General features: G+C 38.0%; 1 protein-coding gene across 1 annotated transcript in view; it reads right to left on the bottom strand.

Moving 5' to 3' along the window:
- LOC121529669 (fibronectin type-III domain-containing protein 3A) overlaps window positions 1-22,620 on the bottom strand; it is a 39,626-nt gene extending 17,006 nt beyond the window's left edge. Inside the window, 11 exon segments of the mRNA XM_041818479.1 lie at window positions 10,448-10,498; window positions 21,724-21,784; window positions 21,787-22,062; window positions 22,064-22,096; window positions 22,098-22,159; window positions 22,162-22,252; window positions 22,254-22,283; window positions 22,285-22,317; window positions 22,319-22,409; window positions 22,411-22,544; window positions 22,546-22,620. Of these exon segments, the coding sequence (XP_041674413.1) occupies window positions 10,448-10,498; window positions 21,724-21,784; window positions 21,787-22,062; window positions 22,064-22,096; window positions 22,098-22,159; window positions 22,162-22,252; window positions 22,254-22,283; window positions 22,285-22,317; window positions 22,319-22,409; window positions 22,411-22,544; window positions 22,546-22,620 (937 nt within the window).
- Between the last annotated feature and the right edge of the window lie 478 nt (window positions 22,621-23,098).

Genomic DNA, 23,098 nt, shown 5'->3' with positions numbered 1-23,098 from the left:
GGAGGGCGGTAACTAAGGCAGGCGGCGTGGTCATCTGCGGAGCTATAGGTTTACCGTTGTTTGCTTGTTTCCTTTCTCTTTGGCTTTTGTTTGCTTTGTTTTAACTCGTTGTTTTGTAAAGATATTTAAGAGGAGAAAGCCCGTTACAGGATTTCCAAGAGGAGCAAGTGTTAAATATAAGATTCATTAGAGAGGTAAATGTCGAGATATAAAGTAATTTTCGGAAAGGAGTTTTTAAAAGAAGACGTGGAAATTGTTATCTTATTTATTTATATGTATTGGTTTCTGAAGGAGACCAATCCTAGACGTCTGTTCTTCTTCATCAAAAACCGACAAACTATCTGCATCTATGACCCTTCGAAACCTAGGTTTTTCGTTTAACTTAACCCCTCTTCAGATGATAAATATTTGTTTGTCCTCGGATAAGTAATTGTTGCTTCAAGAAGACAATAAATACCTATTCGTTTCTCGTACCATTCGAGCGTATTTAAGACCACGACTTTTGCCTTTTGGCGGCACTTAAATTTCAATTCGCTGTTGTTCTTGACTTTTACGGCTTTGGTTTGTATCGCTGGATTTTGTAGACTTTGCAAGCTGGCCATTTTGCCATTTGTGTACCCAAAGCCGAAGCCAAAGCCAAAGCCGTTGCTTTTTTGCCTGAATAATTAATTTTATTTATGCCGCGACAAACGATGCTGCTGCTGCGCTTTTTTCTTTAATTTTTCTTCTTCTTGTACTCCCCTAAGCCGCAGTGCTCATAAATTGTTCAGCAAATGCAAAGCAAAATGGGATTGGCAGGGGCAGTGAGGTAAGCGAAAAAGGCGGTACAATTAGTTGGCAACACAAGTGAGCCAAAACAAAAGTGAAAAGACAAAATGAGGCTACGTTCGCTTATAGTCGAAGTAGAAAATAATTTATTTCCCTTTTGCAGAGACAAAGAACCAAATATACAAGTGCGGTCAAGGTAATACAAACTGGCTGGTAATAGAATTATAGATTCAGATTATATAAATATAAAAATGTAAAGAGAACCTACCAAAAGTTGGCTTTAATAAATAATAATAATAATGTTTCAGCAGGGAATTTAAAATTTACATTACCCATAACTATTATTTCGGCCACAATTGTCTAGCCACACGCATACTAATACAGTACTCGTACTAATGGCGATTTACGTGCTGCTTCATTTTGTCCAAAAGAAGATTTATAAGGCCGCAGCCAGTGAGGATACTTCAAGGACATGGAAACATGGAAAAACTCCCCAGAACAACAAGAAAATTCAAACAGACTTAACTCAGACGCAGACCAATAAAACTTGGACAAGAGGGGAAAAAAACAACAGAAAAACAAATGGCAGGCGGAAAATCCGGGGAAAAGGGCCTGCGGGTAAGTGTGTGTGTATGTGACCCACTGCAGGTGTGTAAAGGACACAAAGACAACCAGACAAACAGACAGACAGAGGTTCAACAATTTGCACCTGTCACAGTTTGAGCGCCACTGAACCGCAGCCAAATCAAATGTTTGCTCAGCTGTTGAGTTCCGGTGCTCCATCTGCCTCCCCGCAAGGTGTCGCCCCGGATTTGGGTCAGTGGGATATATGCTGGATATATACATACCTATATGTATGTATATAGACTGACATCTTGTGGTCATTGTTTCGTTGCTGCTCTTGAAAAGGTTTTCGTCCGTCAGTCTTTCGCTTCACTGATTTGTATGCCTAGGCCTTGGGGTTCGTCCAAAAACATTAATCACAATAACCTTAATTAATCATCCTTTTTTTTGTTTGGAAGGCAACCCTTCATGGATGAAGAAAATTCGGGCGTAAAATACAAATTAAACACATCTAAGTAAAGCTTTTTTAACGAGAGGAAAAGGCTGATCATTTTAAGGAAATCTTTTCAATTATCCTTAAGACGGGTTTTAATTGTTTTATGGTAATTGAAAAATTAAATAAATTAGAAAACGGAAAATGCCTTTAAACTTGTTATTCTGAAAGTGAATTATTTCAAATATTTATTTATTTTTGTATTAGGCCTAGCTTGTCCTTTTAACATTTTTTGTTTATTTATGTGTGCAATAATTTTGTGATTGTTTTTCCCAAAACTTTTGTGAATTAATTTTCTTTCTAGCTAAAACAAGAATTGTTTTCTCCATTTTCATCGGAAAGTTTTACGTGATTTAAGCTCAATTTATTGGCAGCTTCGAGCAATTTTAACTGCCATCCACATATGTCACTTCAGTCCCGCCCCCTTTTTCCTATCATCAAGATTTCAGACAGACTAACGACGCCTGCTGTTGCTTGTTGTTTTTGGCGTTGTTGTGCCTGTCAAACCGTAAATGGCGTCACTTTGACAGCCACCTAAACTTATATTATATATATGTATGGATATATATAACGCCCTTTCACCCAATGTCCATCACCGATGTCGCCCCCATCTATATGCTTATGGATTTTCATTTCTTTTAGTTAAAATATTTTATGAGCGTTTTATGGCAATATTAATTTTTGTTTTCCTTTGTTGCCTGTTGTTATTGTCGTCACGCCCCTCTAATGAACTTTGAGGTTGGCGGGGAAAGATCACATACGAATATTAATATAAAATAAATCGAAGTTGACAGACCAAATTTTGTAAAATTTAATAAATTTGACACTGGTTTAGTTCAAGCATAACGAGGCTAGATCACATCATCTCTAAAAATCATAATTAATCTGAAATTCACTTCTCAGTCTTAACCCAAACTTAAAAAGATCTGAAAATTCGTGATAAACCCATAATTCCTTCGAGTATAAAGCCATTAGTTTCGACTGCATAAACAAGTATTAATTACAATTTTTTGGCAGCAAATTAAAAATCATTTTTGCGCCAACAATTTATGGCCGGAATTTGTTTGTTAATTATTTGCTGCTTTGTTGGCTTTGAGTTTGTGAAGGCGACAGTCGTCAGAAATTTCCAGCGAAGTTATTTAATAATTATTTTGTTTATTTTTCAACACGGCCTTTAATTGAATGCGTTTTTGGCGCTTTGTTTTTGCATTCCCCATTTTTATTGCACTTTTTTATACGTTTTATTATGAAATAAAAATAACAAAGTAAGTATTTTTCGCTGGAGTTTTCGCAAGCATTTTTTGCAAGCCTTTGGCAAACATCTCGGTACTTTGGGCTGCCAAGCAAAAATTGTTAAACAATTTTTTTGCTTCGATTTCTTTGCTTACTTCTGCACTTCATTGTGTTAATTATATGCTGGCTGTTTATAACAATTTTTTCCATCTCTTTTCTTGACTTTTTGTTTGGTTTTGTTTAGTTTTTTCTCTTTCTTCATTTGCGTTCGTTGAACTCTCTGGATATTTCTTCTTTTTCTCCTGAAGATTTCGAAGATTTTGTCTTATTATTTGTGTTTTTCTGTATGTTTTGTCTTTTGCACGCGCCTCGTTCGACTTTGATTTTTTCGAGGGCCCGACACAAAAAGAAAAAAACGAGAAATATGCCAAAGTTGAGCGCTCTGAAGAAATATTTTTGTTTTCATTGTGGTCGAAAATGTGAAAGTTGTCGATGAATTCCACTTTTTATCCGCTTTGCTTTCTTGTGAAGATCAGCGGAGAAATGGGTTGGAAAATGGTTATTGAGACTGAAACGAATGTGGTTGGTTAACCCTTGACATACAATTACTTGGGAAAAATTATGGTGATTTGTGATTTTTGTGCAACTAAAAAATCAAATCAAGTTGCTTAAATTTGGCTTGAATATTGATTGCTTTTCAAATTTGGCCATTAAGTTTTATTTGGTGTCCAAGATAAACCAGTTTCTTTGCTCAATTTAACACGTGGCCAATCGCCCACGTAAATTAAATTTCAATTTGAACGATTTCAACACCTTTAAAGTTTCGACAGCAGAGTGTGTTTTGATTTTGATTAAAGATATTTTCTTGCTGCTAATCTGGTACTTGGTATACATGACTTCTTGCTTTGATTTAATTTCATTTGCATTGCCTTGAAAACGCTTTGCATTCGTTTTGCGCTTTTCTGTTTCTTCTGAATTATTTTCAATTAAATTGCATATTTATCTTTATCTTTTTTATGAAATTGTTTCTGCCTATCTCTGCATCGCTTCTTTCTCCGCTTACTCTCTTTTATTATTCCTCTCTCCAGTTTCATTCACGGTTTGCCTTTGCCAAGGCAATTTTCTATAGCGTGCATTTTCGTTTTATTTTGTTTTTTCTGTCCAAAGTTATGCGCGTTGTAATTGCAAAAGTGACAATATCCGCTTCGTGCTTAGCTGCAGCTAAATAAAAAGGCAAAAAACAAAAAAAAAATACAAAGAAAAATTGAAAAAAATCGCAACAAAAGCGGCACGAAAAGTATGCCACAAAACGGATGCAATAAACACGCAGCCCAAAAGCCCGAGCCAAGTCATGAATGGCAAAGTGAAAATGGCAGTGCCAAAGCCGAAGCCAAATGTGCAGAAATTAGCAAAACGGAAAACGAGAAAATTCCAATGGAAACGACTCTAAGATTTTCATATACGAGAGAAAGAGATTTTTCCAGCACCGAAAAAAAGATTTTAATAAAACTCCAGAGGAATGTATATACTGTATCCGCGCATAATTAGACGCTTAGCGGGTCACACAGATACAATTTTATAAATTGCAGTCGCCTTGTTTATAGTTATCTTTTTACCCCCAATTGTTTTCTCTAAAATATTCAAAGTCACGTTGTCTTCGCCAAACGATCTCCTCTCTGCAGTTTTCCCACGAACATATTACCATCTGAATTTCAGACCGCCAAAAGTCCCACACACGATGTTATTTTTTTCTGGGGGCCATAAAAAGCGTTTAAGATTTGGCCATATTAAACTCTTGTTGATGGATATTTTCGCAATTGACCTTGGGCTTGGTTTAAGTGGTTTTTGTTTGGGGGCTTTGGCTCGTGGATTTGCAAACTACGGATACAAAGATACTATAAATCTGTCTCAATGAGCACTCAGTTAATGGTTTCACTTGGGAATATGTTGCTTGGGAAATGTTTATATCGTTTTAAAACATAATTTTAAAATTTCAAGGCAGTTTTAAAGGTTTTCCTTTACTTAAAATACTTTAAATCTTGTTTAATTTAAATGTTAAAATAACTGTGTGTCCTTTAAGATAATAAATGCAATAACAATTTTAGTTTTCAAATTCTGCCAGCACTTTCAACAAAGGAATTCCTTTTATCTGCTCAACTTTTCCTATAAAACTCACTGGCTGATCTCATTCAGCCATTTCCCCCGCCTCCAAAGAACCCAACTATTCAACTATCATAGTACGCAGTTACAGTTTTTAGCAAGTATTCTACGCTTTTTTTTCTATTTTCCTGAGCAAAATGTGGAGCGGAGTGCATTACTCAGCCGGTCTTTTGTTTTGCATTTAGTCGACTAGCGATGTGTGGGCGTAATCTCGAGGCATTGTCACTCAATGCCTCACTTAACGGCACTTAACGGCCAAATGCTCACAAAACACGAGCATAACGAAATTTGAACTGCATCCGTGAGATACGCGCTCGACAAAAGACACACAGATATACATATATGATATAGGTACATATGTACAGACACTCGCAGATGCACAGCTCGCGAGTGGCTGCCGTCAATTATAACATTTGTGACAGTTGAAACTTTCAAATTAACCCACACACACGACGAATACGCGAGTTTACTTATCGCACAGCCCGCAACATGCAAAAAATTTTGGATACGTTCACCAAAAAAAATACTTCGACTTTTATTTGCTATAGCCAATATGTGTTTTAGGTACTAGCAGTTAAACAATTTCAGATACTCTAAAATAAATATTGGTAAAAGCTAATTTATTTTATGTTTTCCTTAAAAAAGTTTCATTTTGAATTCCAATTTTAAACTATTTTTATTATATTATTTTCAAAGTAAATTGCATATTTCATTTAAGCCCAGAATAAAAGGTCTCTTTTGCATAGCAATCTCTTCTGCAACAACTATCCAATTCAGAAAAGTACTTTAATCATCTAACTTTAACGGACTGGGCTAAAACGAAATAATACCCTGACCAAAAAGCGTAACAAACTGAATGCGAAATACTGTCCTCTCTTTGCATCAGCCAAAAAGTACTGGAAACTAGAAAAAAGTGGCCAAGATGAAGTTGAAAAACCCGCCATGGCCATTGGAGGAGGCATTAGACGACTTCGAGTGGCAGCCAAGCGGCAACGAGTGACCCAAATACTTCAGCTTTAGCTTTAGCTTCTACTGGCTTCTACTTCACAGATACAGATGCAGGCAGCGACTTGAGATATAGATACAAAGCACGGCTTGAGATACAGATACAAGTGCAGGTTGTAAATTCAACTGTAGCTAACGGTAAATGGCAAAACTGCGTCGGCTGCCAATGCAGTTAACCGCATTTCGCAGGCGTGTATCTAATAGATACATTTCGCATGCCGTGACTGCCACGCCCCGTAACCAAACCGCCTCCCCACTTAACTTTTCGCATGCAGGCACGCACACAAACATGACATTCTTTTCGCTTCGACTACGAAATTTCACAAAATTTCAGATCTGCAAACCGTTTTTTTCTTCATTTTGATTTTTTAAGCAATGTTTTTTTCTCTGTGTTTTTACACCAACTGCAGTTGACACTTTTATGGTTTTTGTTTTGGTCTTTTTAACCGCCTGCCAGCGGCAGTAAAACTATTTTTTAATTATTTCATTAGCAGGGCGAGGTAAACCAAGCCAAAACCAAAAAACGAAAACACAACGAAAAAAAAGAAAGGGGAAAAGGAAAAGTCTGCCTCAGACATGTTGACATGAATATATGGCAGCAAACTTTAGCAGGTCTTTGAACTTGAATTTAATTATGAAACTTAAGTTGGTCAACAAAATATAAACTCAGTCAAAAGTAAAAGTTGGTCCAGCCAGGTGAGTCACTAACCGAAAGATAAAGACGAGTCGTCCATACAATAATAGTAATAATTTGAATAGGTGAGAGATACGAGGGATTATATTATGTTAGTAAATAATTGATGAAATAAAGATTGTATTGTAGAGGTCGTCTATAAGAGCAGCTTCCTGTTTGGAAGTTGTTTATGATTTTTTTCTGTTTGTTCTTTCTTGGATTATAGTCTTAGATAGTCTACAACCTTTTAAAGTTTATAAAGTGGACTTATCATGCTGAATTAAAAGTTTTCTTCCATATAATAAAGTCATTTATAACGAATTTCACCCCAGTTTTGCACACATTTCTTATTATTTAAATTTATATATGACTCATAGAATGGAATGTTTTCTTCTTGGAATATATGCCGTTGTCTTTTCGCTTAGAAGACTTCTTTCAAATAAATTCGGGGAACCAGTTCAAAATTGATTAGCCCCAAAACCGGACATACTAAGTTGGGATTTGCCTTAGAAATCAAAAGCTCCGATTGGATGAATCATCGAGTTTGATTTATGATATGATCCACTGTTCTTAACAATTCCACAGAGGCTTCTTTTCAGAACAGTTTTCGTGGTAAGTCTTTATGGAGATAAGATAGACCCAGTTTCCCCTCGCGGATTCACCTATTTGTGAATGAAGAAGGGGCAATATCAGAGTGAGTAGAAAAAAACAAACGAAAGCAGAGTAAACATTGAAACGAACGTAAATTGAGGATGTGAGTCACTCGCCGAGGGGCAGAACAGCATTTAAGTGAATTATATTTGGCGCATCTGCCGCTCCGCTTTTAATTTGCATCTTGAAGATACGGCACTTGTCTGCAGATGCCGCTAAAGATACAAAAACGCAGCCACAAGCAAACTGGGAGGCAAACAAACAATACAGTGTCGACGTGGCATTTTCTCTGCAATTTCAATTTATTGATACGAAATTAGGTGGACAAACAGAAAGCCACGGGGGAAAACTTATCAGCTTAAAGTGGCCTTGGGCCACGAATTCCCCAAGGAAATTCGGTTCGATAAATTTACATATATCATAGTCAAGCTGGGAGGCTCATTTAATATGCAAAGCTATTAGCATGGTGTTTGGCTAAGTAACTATTCACCTGCAGCTGCTCAAAGGGCTATGAAGTGCATTTAATTAAGCTGGAAAATGTAATTGGCAAATCCGTTGAATATTTCATAAGAAGCAACCAAAAGTAATTAAAGCAAAGCTTATTGAATGTTTAGAAAGGGTTTAAAGCATTTATTGGATTAATAACTTTAACTAACTTTTAACATACAGATTAAAATATCAAAAGTCTAAGTCTCAATAGATGTATGTTTAGCAAATATAATGTAGTTTTCTCAAAGGCTTGCACCTTTTCACCTTTTGTTTGTTTCGACTACAATTGAAAGTCAACTTAAAAATAAAAATTCATAATTAGCGTTAATTGATGCTTAGTTGAGCAAATAGAACACAAGCCGAAAGAGAAAGTGGGCGCGAAAGGCGCGGGTGAATACAGAAATTTGAAGGGAATTTTCCCCTCTTTTTTGCACGCTTATGCAGCGGCATTTTGTGACTCATCAAAGGCAAATTGCAAGAGAGTGCTAGACAAAAAAAGAGCAGGAGAAAAGTGAACAAGCCATGGAGGAGTAGGGAAAACCTCAAGTGACCGCCATTCCAGTATCTCGCTTTTCCACGTTTTTCCCACCACTGCTCCACTGGGGGGCAAAAACTTGAAGTTAATGTGGAAAAGTGAATGGCAACCTGGCTCGACCATTGGATAATTTGTGGCAAGTGCTGCGCTCCACCACTCCAACTTTTACGCCCCAAATAAGCGAGTCAAACACACACACACACCCAATAAAAATGCCAAAGAGTTCGGCGGCCTACCGCCCCCCAACAATGCGAAAAGGAGCAAATAACAGAAATCAGACCAAACAGAAAAAAATAATAACAAATATCAATTGAAATTTACTCGGAAAAAAATGAAAACTAAAAAAAATCCGAAGGGGAGAAACACAACATGAAAAAGATATCGCATAACGATTCGCTGAATTTCAGTTGGGTTTTAATCAGATTTTCAGGGTTCGCTGACACGAATCAGCGGTGCAGGAAAATATAGATTGCCATCGAAATTTTTAGCCCTTACAAATGATGCAGAATGTAGCAATTGCAATTTGTATCAATAATTTATAAGCAGTTAAGTTTACTGCATAAATAAATAAATTTGTAGACTCTTTTAAATGCACTTTAAGGCAGTCGAAGAAAATCTATTACGAGCACTTTTTCTAAGAAATTTCTTGGCGAATGACAACTCTGCCAATCATATTGATGTTTTTTCAGCTTTTTCCATTTAAGTTTTCGTAGAGCATTCAAGTTGTCACTTTATTTAACATCCTAACTAATCGAAATGTCTACCCTCTGGGTTTTTTGCTTGCTGGCTCGCTTTTGGGTGCGGCGTGTGCCGGCTTTTAATTGAATTGAATTGAGCGTGGCCAGAAGACATGTGAGTCTTGAAGTCTTGGATTCCGCTCCAACTGAGCACTCCAGATATAGCTCCATTTGGATGGAGACAGCCTGAACCTCCAACAGACCCGACAATCCCCGAGGTCTGCACTTTGCATGCGACTTGAGGCGTTTGTGCAAATGGTTAGGGCGTGGACCTGCCAAAGTTGTTGACGTCGTCTGGGATCTTGGCTTTTTTTTGGTTTGCGAATTGAAGAGAAATTTTCGTTCAAGGCGGCAACAAGTGCCAACTACTCGAATGACGTTTGTCAGTTCGCAGTTTGCTGAATTAAATTAAATGAAAAAGTAAGAAGTTACAGTTTCGAGAAAAGTTTGGCTATTACTGTAAGAAATTACTATGTTTGCATTTCAGATAAATTATTCCTAGGTAAAACGACAAATTAATTTTGTTAAAACCTACTTCAGTAAATTCAAAAACTGAAATTAATCCCAATAAAACATTTTAAAAAATTTGTTCACTGGAAAAAGCCACCTTAGAAATATTTAGACATTAATTCTAAAATTTCTTAGTGGGACTTTCCCACAGTGCATGCAAATTTCTTTGCCATATTCCTTTGCACTCATTCCCCTCAATTTTATTGTATCAAATTATTTTACTGAAGTGACATCATCATCGGCAGTATCTTCAACTTGGAGGAGGAAGCATCTTCACCCTGACCTCGTAAAACTTTTGCCGCATTTTCGCACGTGGCCATAAAAAGGCAAAAAAAAGGGGAAGCGTGGGGTGGGGGCAGATGGGGGCGGAAAGTGTGGTGTGGGCGTGGCCAATGCAGGACATGGGAATGCTTGCCAAGACCCCAAAGAGATGGACTTCCTGCCGGGCGTGAGGGAGAAATCCTCTCAAGGATTGCATAACTGCCAAAGGCGAAAAAACGAAGAAGCTGGAGACGAGGAAATAAAACTGAAACTTTTACGTCTGACCTTGTTGCACGGTCAGTTGCACACAAACAAACTCCTCTTCGTATTTAATTGAATTTGAAATGGAATTTGTCACTTGCACTTACACTTCAAGTTGAAACAATGCGTGTACGTAATCATCTTTGATTGTTGCTTACCTGGAATGAAAATAAGAGAAAAGAAAAAGTTAGTTTATTTTATAAAAATATTCAATCAAATCATGTAGATGAAAAAATGGTAATGTTGTAAAAATGTTTACACGATTTAAAGGGTTTAAAGTGAGAAAGAAACACTATTATTAATTCATAGACATCGCTGGGTAATGTATGCATATTGTTTCCATATTTATAATTGTACCATTTATATTATTGCTCATTTTGGCATCACATTCATATGACGCTTGCTTTACATAAAATGCAAACAGAGACGGAAAACCGCAAATATAATTGTATACAAAGGGAGATGGGCCACGGTGGATTGGAGAATACTCTTCAAACGAAATCTATTAAAAACATTTTTTCCTAAAGTAGTTCATGAAAAAGGTTTTCTTTTTGAAAAAATACTGTATGAAGAAATACCACAAGCCTTTAATTATTTAGTGATTTGTTTTTTGCTTAAAACTTCGCATAGCATACTATTTAAAAGCATTTGGTTTAACAAATAATTATTTCTGTGAACTGCAAAGCCAAAATCGTAAATAACCAAAACATAAACATTTTAAGAGGCAAATTTAAAATGCATTTCAACGGGCAAAATAAATCACAGTCTGTGAAAAAGGGGGTGTTAACCATCCCATATGTTGATATTTAATTTGTATATTTGTTCCTTTTTAAACAATTAATGACTAAGAGCAAAATATCTATATTCAATAATTTAATGATTTTTCAATGATTTGGAGTTAAGTATAAATATTAAAAATGTTCAGATTGGATCACAAAATATTTGCCTGCCTTTTAAAATTACATTTTCACACGACTACGCCTCTGACAAATTAAATAATATAAACAATATTTTTGGAAATTGGTCTGGCCATTTCGTTTTTCGGCTAATGAGTCTGGGGATGGGCTGGCAAATTAATTGCATAATTTATTTTTCCAGCGTTTGTGCTGCATGTTCCGCATGTGCGGCAGAAAATTTTCCAAATTTCATGGGAAACACTGTGAGAGATTCAAAATTTTCGTTGCGGCCTAGAAGCATGAACATTTCGAGAAACAGCCAAACAGTTTTGTTTTTAGCCTTCCAAGCGACACAATTTAATATGAAAACAAATTTGATTTTATTTTTTGGGAACCATCCAGACAACATGTGGACTTAATGCCATGTCGTTGGCTGTACATATATCAATGTGTGTGTGTACATTATTGTGACGAGCCTCGACACATTTTGCGGTTTATGAGGCAACTGGGCGTGGTGGAGGTTTTTGTGTCTTCATTTGTTTGATTTTTTCATGTTTTTCGGTAAGTGGCAGAGACATTGTTTTCTCCTTTTTTATGACAACACACATCAGCATATAAGCCATAAATATTACAGTATTTCCCCAATAAATCCTTTGCCATGAAATTCTGGTTTATCTGGTTCTTTATTAATTTAGTTTTTTTATGGAAGCCAGCACTTAGTCGAACTACAAAAAAGGAATGATACCAAATTAATGTAATGACTGGCTCGTGGGGGGTGATAGGAAAGTTTTATGTATAAAAGGGGATTTAAGCCATCTGTGTAATTACAATTATATATTATGAAAGAATACCATAAATAAGCTTTAAATATTAGCTTTATATACATTAAAGCCTTTAAGCCCAATTAAGTTATCTAGAGTAAGTGAGAAACTTCTTTAAAATAACCCAAAAATAAAGAAAATTTCATATAAAGGCCAATTATGAGGCAACAAAGGTGCTATGAAAATGTTATCATTTGTGAAAACCTTTTCCATTCAGCAGCAGGCCATAATAAAAGAATACTTGGATATTTATCTGGAAACAAATTGGTTCACTTAACAAGCACAGCCAGTTGACCTTTTAACCCTTTCCCCCAACACCACAATTGACCTCCAGCAGAGAGCATTAACCACTAAAATCCCCTTTCGACCACAAAAGTCACACAAATGACCGGCAAACAAAGGAGCGAGAAAAGGCCAGCTGGAGAAAAAATGTAACCGAAACTGTTGGCAATTTATTTGGCCCAGACTCTCGGCCATTCGAATGGCATCCAATCGAACGGGAATCGAATGGAATTGAGGCCCATTTTTGGGTGGGGGTGGTGGTAGCAACAGCAATTACAACAATCATAACGTGTCCCAAGCAAACAACAATAAAACGACAACGAAATTTTTATGGCAAATACAACAAACGATATCGAAATCAATATAAATCTGCAGACACAGATACGACACGGTCGGAGATTCAGATACATATAAAATCAGTGGGTCAGCACTTTAAGCCGGTGAAAGGATCAGGTGTTGAGGTTTATTATCAGAGTTCTGAAATTGGGTTACCGAATAAATATATTATTAAGATAAATATTTATTTGTTTGTAGTGCCAAGTTCTTAACAAATAAAACACAGCAAAATTATCAGGAATATCTGATACTATAAATATAAAGAATGTAATATCCAAGACCATACTTCTTAAAGCTTTTCTTTAAATATTTCAACCAATGTCAAGTGTCACAGTTATGAAACGCAGAGTTCATTTTTTCTGCAAATAAAATATTTTTAATAAATGAAGCGCTCAAAAAAGTACAAAGCGAACATTGGGGAGCAAAAACCATAATAAAACAGTCGAAAAAACAAGCAAAAGGACCAAAATCAGGAGTAAAAAAAAGTTTAGGATCAGAGGGGAGGGCAGATAAAAGGGGAGGAGCAGATAGAGGAGGGAGTCACATGAATGGCACTTAACTTGGCCAGAGATGAAAACGGCATAAGAATGGAAAACGGGTGAGGAAAATGGTGGAAAATGTGGGGGAAACAGTTTGGGGAATGGGATGTAGTGGGCCTTGAGGCCAGAGCACCAGACTGAGATAGATAGAGATGGAAACGTTACAGTTACAATTTTAATGCGCATTGCATGTGTGTCCCCTGCCCCGTCCCTCCATTTTCAACCCATTTCTCCCGCCCCGCCCCCGCCCTTTCCCTCCGCCAATTGTAAGTTTCTGTTGTTTGATGCCAATTTTTTGCATTTGCTTCTTTGCCCTATCTCCATTTAGTTGGCTTTTTTTCGGGTGCTGTCCCAGGCGGTGACGTCCCTTGCACCTCCCCCGATTTTTTACCCACTTTCCACCCAGCTTCCTTTTAGCTGCATTTGTCGGTTGTTGAACCCAGTTTCTAGAAGCTTTGCCGTCCATAAGGCCCTGGCCAAAGCAACAACTACCAGCCGCTGAACTGCAACAAAAGCAATACAAATCAAATGAAAGCTGTGCTGCTGTATCTGCCTCTGCAATTTTTTTCATTAGGGCAAAAGAAAAATGCGGCGATATAAATAAAAATGTATACAAAAAACAACAAGAACAGTACTTGAAAAATTTGGTAATATAATAAATTCCAATTAAATACAACGTTGGTTTTGAATAGAATACAAATAAATACAATAAATTTATTTTTAAAGCAACTTTTAAATTTTAAATGAGTAAATCTGTATCACAAAAATGTACCTTTGGGCATTCACCACATTTCTTCCTTCTTTTACTGTGATATCACCCTATGTTATCTTAGTATGGAATTCCCTTAATAACTAAGGCCTTTCCCAGTTTAAACGGACTCGTTCGATATTTGTTGATGCACATATTTTATAATTTAAATGTCCGATGTCAAGAATGACATTAGGCCACGCCTCCTTAAAACTGCTGCTGTGAAAATTGAACCGCCTCTGCAAACACCCACCGCCTCTGTCCGAGCAAAAATGACGCAACAGCAACTCATTAAAAAGCAATTAAAAGACTTTTTGTTATGCGGACACAGAGCGTCTGAGAAGACACTCAATAGCCGCTGGCCATTCGCAAGGTCAACACGCACATAGTAGGTATAAAAAATATATGCAAATATGTATATACGAATATATATATATATATATATATATAAGAATCTGTGTATATAGCCGATGTATTGTCTGGCGTGTGTCTGGAGCGGCAACGTCGAGGCCTGTGGCAAACAAAAACATATTACGCATACGCCACCGAAGGACACGCAAGACAAACAAACAAGAAGAAGGCGGCCGCAAAACAAGGACAGGGTGGATGGGAAGGCAGGAGTTGGGGACCAGATTCTCCCTTCGATAAAAAAGATATATGGAAGGGAAAAAATATACAGCACGAGATATCAAATGAGTTACACGAGAAAAGTTTCTAAGAAGAATATCAGTAGCTGAGGGAAGCCACAAAAAACAAAACAAATTTAACATGCTGCCATTTTAACATCCTGCCACGCCCTGATTTCAATACGAAATTGCGCAATGTATTAAGAAAACATTTTCAAGCAATTTAAAGGCAATTTTCCCACTCTCTCTCTCTCTGACAGAGGAGAAAATTTATGCGAAATTGTTTTTTCTCTTTTATTTTGATTTCGATTTCGGAGGGGAACTGAGTTGAAGTTGGAGTGGAATTTATCTGGTACCAGGCAGTGATTATTTGGCCAATATTGCGGCTTACCGGCTTACAGGGCTTGAAAAATGCGAGGGCCAAAAGGTATATAAAAGATATATCTTCGGAAAGGGATTTTTCTTGACTGGCTTATAAATTACGCGTTAATAGACTCTAGCTTTATTGGTCATGCATATGTCAAATGGCCGGAATGGCAATGCCTTGACTTAAATGCTAAAATTTAATTGGCTTGGCCAAATATAACTGAATTTAAGCCCAGCTTTATTAAATCACAATTGGAATTGTGTGCAATTTATTGTTAGAGATTTGTTCATTGTTTGTTATACATTTGTTCGTCATGATGCATGTGGTACTCAAAGTTCAGGGTCATATTTACCGTTGGATTTGCCAAAAAAAATAACAACCGTAGTTGTACACAAGTACACAGAGAAAAATAAGTCGAATACTTAAAGAGCTCTTAAGAAATATTTGATTTTTATCGATATCGTAGCTATCGTTATATAATATTTACTAAAAAATATCTATAGAAGTAACTAAGTTAGGTCATAAACTTTTTTAAGAAGTTCTGATAACGAGAAAGAAATTCAATTGTTACAAAATTATGCAACTTTGATTAGTTTTCTGTGTACGTACTCCCCACGAACCAAATCAAAACGAGTGAAATTCTCATTTGACACGCAAAAAAAACTTTGTTGTTGCTCCAGATTTTGTATTTTTTTTTTTCTGTTTTGTTTTTGTTTGTTTCTTTGTTTGTGTTTGGCTTGTGGGGGCAGAGATTTTGCGCTTGAATATCAAACGCAGCAAAAAGGGGGCGGGGCGGGAAAATCAATTACGTGTACGCGTCGCAAACGGAAGTGGCAGACTACAACAGCAACACTAGCAACATCAACAACATTGCCACTTTAAGCCGGAAATGTGCGACAACCGCAAGAGCTGGACGGGATTAGGCAAGGACCAACTCGAGGGTCAATCCCAACTTCACACCTCAGATCTCTGCGAACCACCACGTGCCTGACCATTTCAATTAAATTGCCAAAAAATATCTATACGGGTGGCAGATTTATACCCCGCAAACACGCATCGAAACTTTAAGCCCGAAAAATGCAAACGAATAAATTGCGTTTCTTTGGCAAATCCCGTATAGTGAATGACAAAAAATATATGTATATTGCACAAATATATATATACGTATGCAAGAAAATCGTGAAACAACTTCCGTTTGATGAGAGTTGCATAAAAATGCGGATCAAAATGGAAAATACTTTTTTGCCACTGCCAAAAAGGAAAAAGTATTTTCCGCTTTTGAACAATTGCAATTGGAGAAAAAGAGCTTTAAAATTCAGTGTCTTATTCCCCAAATTGGAATTGTTATTACATTATATATTATATATTTTTATAAAAAATATATACATTCTCAATATATATAATACGTAACAATTCCTAGGACTGTTACATTTGATACTTTGCTAGGTTATATAACACACATTTAAATGCTAAGCCACCAAATAATTATACTCCCAACTGAAACTAATGATTCGCCCAAAATTATATAACTGACTGATAAGCTCCAGAGTCATCTTGTATAACAAATTGCATATCAAACAGTAATACTTGTGATATAACTTTTAAGCCACACACGTATACTCAGCGCAGCTCAAACTGTGCAAATTGCAATTAGTGCCTCGCTGGGAGTGTGGAGACACTGACTAAATGAGTGATTGAGGAACTGGCAGACTGATGCACCGAGCAACCCGTGCCCGAACGATATAATTACGTTTCAACTAGTGCAGCAGTCTGGTGCCACATGCCGCAAAACTTGCAACAAATTATATTAAATGAGGAAACCAGATGCAGGCGGAAATTCCATAGGGGGATTTGGGGAAAAGCCCATTAAGGCGGTGATAAACTGACATTGATAGTGGAGTAAGTTTTAGCTCAGATCGTCTGCTAGTGCAAATACCGATGCCATCTTCGCTCTGTATACAAACAAATGTTTCTCCAGATACGAAAATTAATTAAACCCCCAAGAATGGGGGAAGAGGAAAAATAAATAGAGCTGCTAGCAAAAATATGGGTCAGAACGCTAATTTAACTGTTGACGGAGGCGTTGACAGACTGAGTTCATCACCAAAACTTAAAATATGAATACTTTTCCAAAAGAGATTGGGATGCCACCAAAAATTTATGCAACCTCATGTCGCCTTTCATCCTATCCAACTTTTCAAAACCGAAAGCAATTTGTCATTGCGACTTTTGACAGCATCGTCGTCGATGTCATTAAGCCCTACAGAGGAAACCTCCGAAAATAAATCCTCAAACAGAAAAGCAGGAAACTGGCATTCGTGGGATATAATGCTCCACTTCAAAGTGAGGCATAAAACTCCGCCGCTAGATGGGCAAACTATTGGGGGAATTTCGAGTTTTGGCTAACCTTCGAATTTGGTATAAAACCAACGAGCCAAAGTCGGTGGGTATATATGCAAATGCAATGGGTTATATTCCGTGGGCCAACAATAAAATCGAGCAAAATCGAGGAAGCCAATAAATCTGTGCCGCCAAAGCGGCTCGTAAAAATGGACAAGTTTATGTGTATGGTGGGTTAAGGGGGTGGAGGTGCCGAAAGGGGTTAGGGTTAAGAGCAGCTGCCATTTATTTCGCATACCGAAAAGCTTCTCTATCTCTCTCTTTTAGCCTTTTCTACCTGTCGTCTGGCTGGTTGACTGCCTACAGTTTGACAGCCACTGACAAGACATTTTACGCACTTTTCTTTTTAAGACCCACAGGAATTTTCAGCCGCTAAGAGCATGTAATATGACATCACCAAAACGGGACACAGGTCCTTCGACAATGTCCTCACTTGCAGAATGAAAATGTTTGCTTATGCCTCACCTGAACAATTGTTCGGGGATGGGACAGAGAAATGGCCATTGGGAAAACCCTGAGAAAACGTTTTATGTGCGGAATAATAAGTAACAATCATTTGTGGATTCTATCAGCAGTGTTTGCACAAGTCCCTCGTCCTTCTTTCCGTTTTTTCGTCTTGATTTGGTGTGTTACTTTGTGACACAGTTTTCTTGGCTTCTACAAGCAGGTGCCTTCTACTCGAATTACTTTATTTCCTCTATATATATATATTACTTTCAGTGTAAAAACTTTTGATCCATTAATAAAAAAAAAAAGAAGAGGGAGAGACGTATTTTTATTTGACAGCTCGTTTAGTTCCCCTGCCATCTGGTTAAAATACATTAAACGTCGGAAGACAAGCCAAAAGTTCAAAAGTGCAAACACAGCCTGGTTTCACCCTCCTCGTCCGTCGTAATATAATAAGTCTTAATAAGCCGAGGGCGTTCGATGCGTGGGTTAATTAAAAATTATTACCAAAGAGATTAACCGAAAATGGATGCCGGTGGGATAAAGTGGCTAGATATCTGGCTTTCCGCTCCCTCATGGCTTTTCCTCCCTGATTTTCCTGTTTATTCTCATCGATTCCGATCTTGGACAATGTGTTAATGTAAGACTTTAGATTTCCCATTCTCGCCCTCTTCTATTTGCTCTCCAGTTTCTTACTTCTTTCGTAAGTTCATTGACTGTTTGTTCTTAATACCCAAGATGTTTGGACTTTCTGGGTATTTATGGAATCATATTTGTTAATAACCTCAAACATATTCTCCATTATTAAAAAAAAAAAGGTTAAGAAAGGTACAAAAAAAAAAGAGAAAACTCAACAAAACAAAATCAAACAAAAGAATAACATGATAAACTGCCAGGTTTTTTATAAAATATTATAAAATCTTATATCATATAAGAGATTACCCTTATTAGTGTATAAATTTTATTAATTAAATTAAAATTACCAAAACAAAAGACTTAAAATAACATAATAGTAATCAAAATTTGAAGACTTTGTTTACTCTTCCACAGTACAAAACTTAGCACGAGCTTTGATTTCCTTTAAACGACGGCCTTCAGCCACGTGCCTGTTATCAGCCTTCAATTCCAATTCATATAGAATATATATGTTTTTTTTCCTTTCGTTTTCTTTTTGCTCTGTGCTCATTTGGGTCAATCGCATAAGAATCTTGGGGTGTGGGCATATAAAATAATAGAAATTATGTTTGATTAGAGCTTTTTGGCCCGGCAACTAACACTATGATGGGGTGACCGTTGGCCACCCGCTTTTGTACTTCCTTTCAGTATCTACTGAGAAATACCCATATCTACCTCATTCAGCTAAATATTTTTGCACAAACCAGAAAAAAGGAAAAAGGGAGTAAAACCAAGAGCATGCTCATAGCATTCTTATAATTATAACATGCTCAGCATCCATATCAATACAGTAAGTGGATGTCGACCCGGGCGCAAATTCCATTAGAGCACCAATAGGGCGAAAGGGTTGGGGGTTACTTCCAGGGGACATGGGGAGTCTGCCTAAGTCATAAGGCCCAGCACGCACTCAGAGCCCATTTCCTCTGCAAGTTTATTCGATTAACAACAATCAGGCCAGGCCAAGCCACACCAGAGCAGGGGCAAAGTCGATTGGAGTTGAGGGAAAAGGCAATACTGTCAAAGAAATCACTGCACAAAAATGATATCTAATGAGTGCCCATTTCCAAATCAGAACTGTTTAATATATATAGAGCTTGTTGAAAATGAGAACAATGATGTTCTAAGAGCAAAGCAAGTCAGAGCTCGTAGAGTTCTACCTTTCCTAAATAAATTTATCTTCATCAGTAAAAACAGATTCTTGCAGTGTACAGTAAACGTCTTAAATTATGATTTTCTTTTTCATTATAGGTAGCAATTATTTTTCCACAGTGCAGACATTTGGCCAAATGAGCAAAGGAAGCTTTGGCAAAAGCGGAACAGAGGCGTGGGATAAAGGACGAAAAAGGGGGCTTTGGTGGTCTAAGGGGGAGGAGGGGTCCGGTTATTGAAGTGGAGGTAGGAAAGCCATTTACACTTCCTGTAATTGTAAATTATGTGCAACTTAGTGGGAGAGAATACTCCCAGTTCGCTGGCATTTGTGCTGGGTCCCTGATGTTGACATCAAGCTAAGTGACAAGCATTCCATGGGTGGGCTTTAGTGGGTTAAGAGGTAGGGTGGCATGTGTGTGTGGATAACTCCCCACCCTCACATGCAAATTCAATAAGCAAGCGCTGTACCAACACACAACTTGGAGTCTAGTGTAAGTCGGAGTATTGAATAAGAAACGCCAAAAAAAACATCAAAAAGAAACCAAAATTGAAGTCTTGTCTCAAGTTGCAGAGTCGATCAATGGATGGTCTTTGTTTTAGCCCCAACCCGGTTACCACAATTAAGGTTAATGACATTGATAAATTGAAAATGTTGGTTATCGAGGTTTCTGGGTTGCGCACAAACCTGATCAAATTCACTATATATTTTGCCAACACACTCTCAGTCGACTGTCTTCATCTGGTTCCTTCTCGAATGACACATTTCTGTCGTATTTTCAGTGTGTATTTCTACAGATTGGCATTGTCACTTTTGGGCTTTGGGTCTGAATCGTATGATAGCTCAAGTTCCAGTCAGACTGGCTTTTATTCTATGGTCAATTTTAGTTGTGTGTGTTTGGAAAGCATTGCTAATGCCAAAACACAAATGTGAATTGCTTTGTTTAGATAAGTTCATATAGGTGTTTATTATTTTAATTGGAGAAAATACATTTAAAATATAATATTAAAAAAAAGTGCTCATAATGGAAGTTTTTGTTGTGTCCTCCAAAAACATTTTTCAATTTGAATAATTTCAAAAACTATCAAAAAAGAAGAAAGCCTGCACCTTGTGTAAAGGCAAATCACGAGATGGGCGTACAGTGGCCACTTTTATATGTACTAAGTATAAAGTCAACGGGAACTGGAACTTAAGCCGATGTCGAATCTAAAACTGGCTGCCATATCTATTAATATATACTCTACTCTGTTTATTTTTACTGCTGTTGTTGTTGGAAATTCAAATAATTCCGAGTGCATTCAATGTGGCAGAGCTAATTTGTTGCTTGGATGATATTGAATGACTGGCTGTGTGAGAGTCAGAGAAAGGGGTTATAAAGGGGGTGTTTTCGGGTGGGGCCGAAGAGGGTGGCGATTCCGTGATGCCGAAGAGATAAATCAAATGCAAAGTTTACTTTGTTGACTTCGGTGGACGACGTGGGGCGGTAGTTTGAGGTTGAGGTTTGCTTCTCTAACAGATTTAAATGCCAAATGTATACAACTTACCGCAAGCGACCGGCAGAAAAAAGCTGAAAAAGGGGCTGGACGGCGGGCGGCTAAGCTCTGAATGTGGCTTTCATCTATATTTAGCTGAAGAGTTTTCCCCTCTTCGCCCATTTTTGTTTGTTTGTCGCTTACCAAGTTTTTTGGCAGCTTAAGAGCTCGGCAAACTTGCATCATCGTAAGGAATAAGCTTGCAAAGTATCTTTGACGAATTGAGATACTTAGCCAAGTGGATTAGTTCAACTGTAATTAGCTGGCTGCAAGTGAGGCTCAGAGGCTTCCACTGTCTTTGGGGATTTGATATTATTTAAGCTTTTTTGAAAAAGGCTGTGGTGAGATAGTTGGAAAGTAGAGAAAGGAACGTCATGTCAATAGTTTACTAATGGCTTAGGGATTAAGGGAAATTAATTTGATAAAATAATCTTTTAAAGATATCTTCAAACTATTTTATTAATTAATTTTAATATTCCAATGGCGAAAAGGAAAAACAATTTCATTTTGCTGATAATTTATTGGCCAAAAGTTTAAATTTACAAATGCCAAGCCAGGCTACCGGACACACCCCGTATTCCACAGACATGGCGCACATGGGCTGGTGATGGTGCGGGTGCGGATGGTGTGCGGATGTTGTGGACAGATGCCCTCCTGCGGATGCGTGGTGCGATGTAGTAGCCCGGCGGGATAGATTCGCCCGGATTACTGGATATAGAGCTGACCCGGCGGGCAATGGAGCGATGCCAGTTTGTTCCGTTATTCAGACCGTTGCCCTGACTCCTGAAGGACCGCCGCTGCTGCGTGGAAAGGCTGGCTCACGCTGCTGGTGGAGTGGGAGCCACCACCTCCTCCGACCGCGGTGGAACTGCCCTCCGCCCGCGGCGATGGCCCGCCACCACCATGCACTGTTTTCGTGGGGTGGCGGTAGATTCGGGGGGCGGTGGCGGCAGTGGTGCATGGTGCAGGGCGTGCGGTGGTGGCAGGTGGTGATGGTGCCGCTGGCCGCCATCAATGCCAGCTGCTGTTGTGCGTGGTGGTGTAGGGCGTAGACGGCGCGGTACAAATCTGGGCCCTTGGTGGCGGTGGTGCCAGGTGGTCTGCTGCAGCAAAGGCGGCGATGCTGGGGAGCGAGCAATTCGATGAACCTCCGTCTGAGGGGCGAGTGTTGCTGCTGTTGCCGCAGCTGCTGTTGCTGCGACTCAAGACTGCTGCGGCTGTGAAGCTGCTGTGGCTGATGTTGCTGCACCACCGCGTTGCTGCGGTGCCGGCAACATCACCATTGTGCAGGCGGGCGAGGCCGGATTACTATTCAAACTGGTCGTTGAAGAGGTTGTCGACGAGCAACTGCCACCCGCATTATTGTTAATTATTGTTCCGTTGGTTTTTGCTTATGCTGCTGTTGCTTATGTTGCCGTTGTTACTGCTTGTTGTGTTGCTCTGGCAAATATCTAGTCGCACCATGGTATTCCGTTTTCAAACTCTTTTCAGCCAATTTCTTCTTTTTTAGGCTACTTTCAGCATTTTTCAGTTTAATTATTACGCGTTTTTGTAACTATCTGAAAAGAACACAGTGTTTACCTTTAAATTAATAGTTGCACGATTGCAAAGAGCCTTTCCTTGGTTAATCCAAAAACATTCACTTCATTGCTGCGATAAGAGCGGAGACAAAACAATCCTCCCAACACACTGGCCCTAACCTAAGGTTATCAAAAGAAATTTCACGAATTTAACGTATCTGTTTTCGAAGAATTTAAAATGAGGAAAGTTTATAAGAAGAAATATTCTAATAGTCTGTTGAAGATCACACAAAAGCGGATAAGCTCATTATTGGCACTTTAAAGATTGTTAAAAACACAAGATTGATTATAGTTTATTCACAACTTTCTTCTTTTTGTGTTGATAGATAAGGTTATTCAGAGCTGTAAGAAAGGTGATTTGA

Source organism: Drosophila eugracilis, unplaced genomic scaffold (assembly GCF_018153835.1).
Source record: "Drosophila eugracilis isolate 14026-0451.02 unplaced genomic scaffold, ASM1815383v1 contig_1197, whole genome shotgun sequence".
NCBI lineage: Eukaryota > Metazoa > Arthropoda > Insecta > Diptera > Drosophilidae > Drosophila > Drosophila eugracilis.
This window is presented reverse-complemented; position numbering and strand designations above follow the sequence as displayed.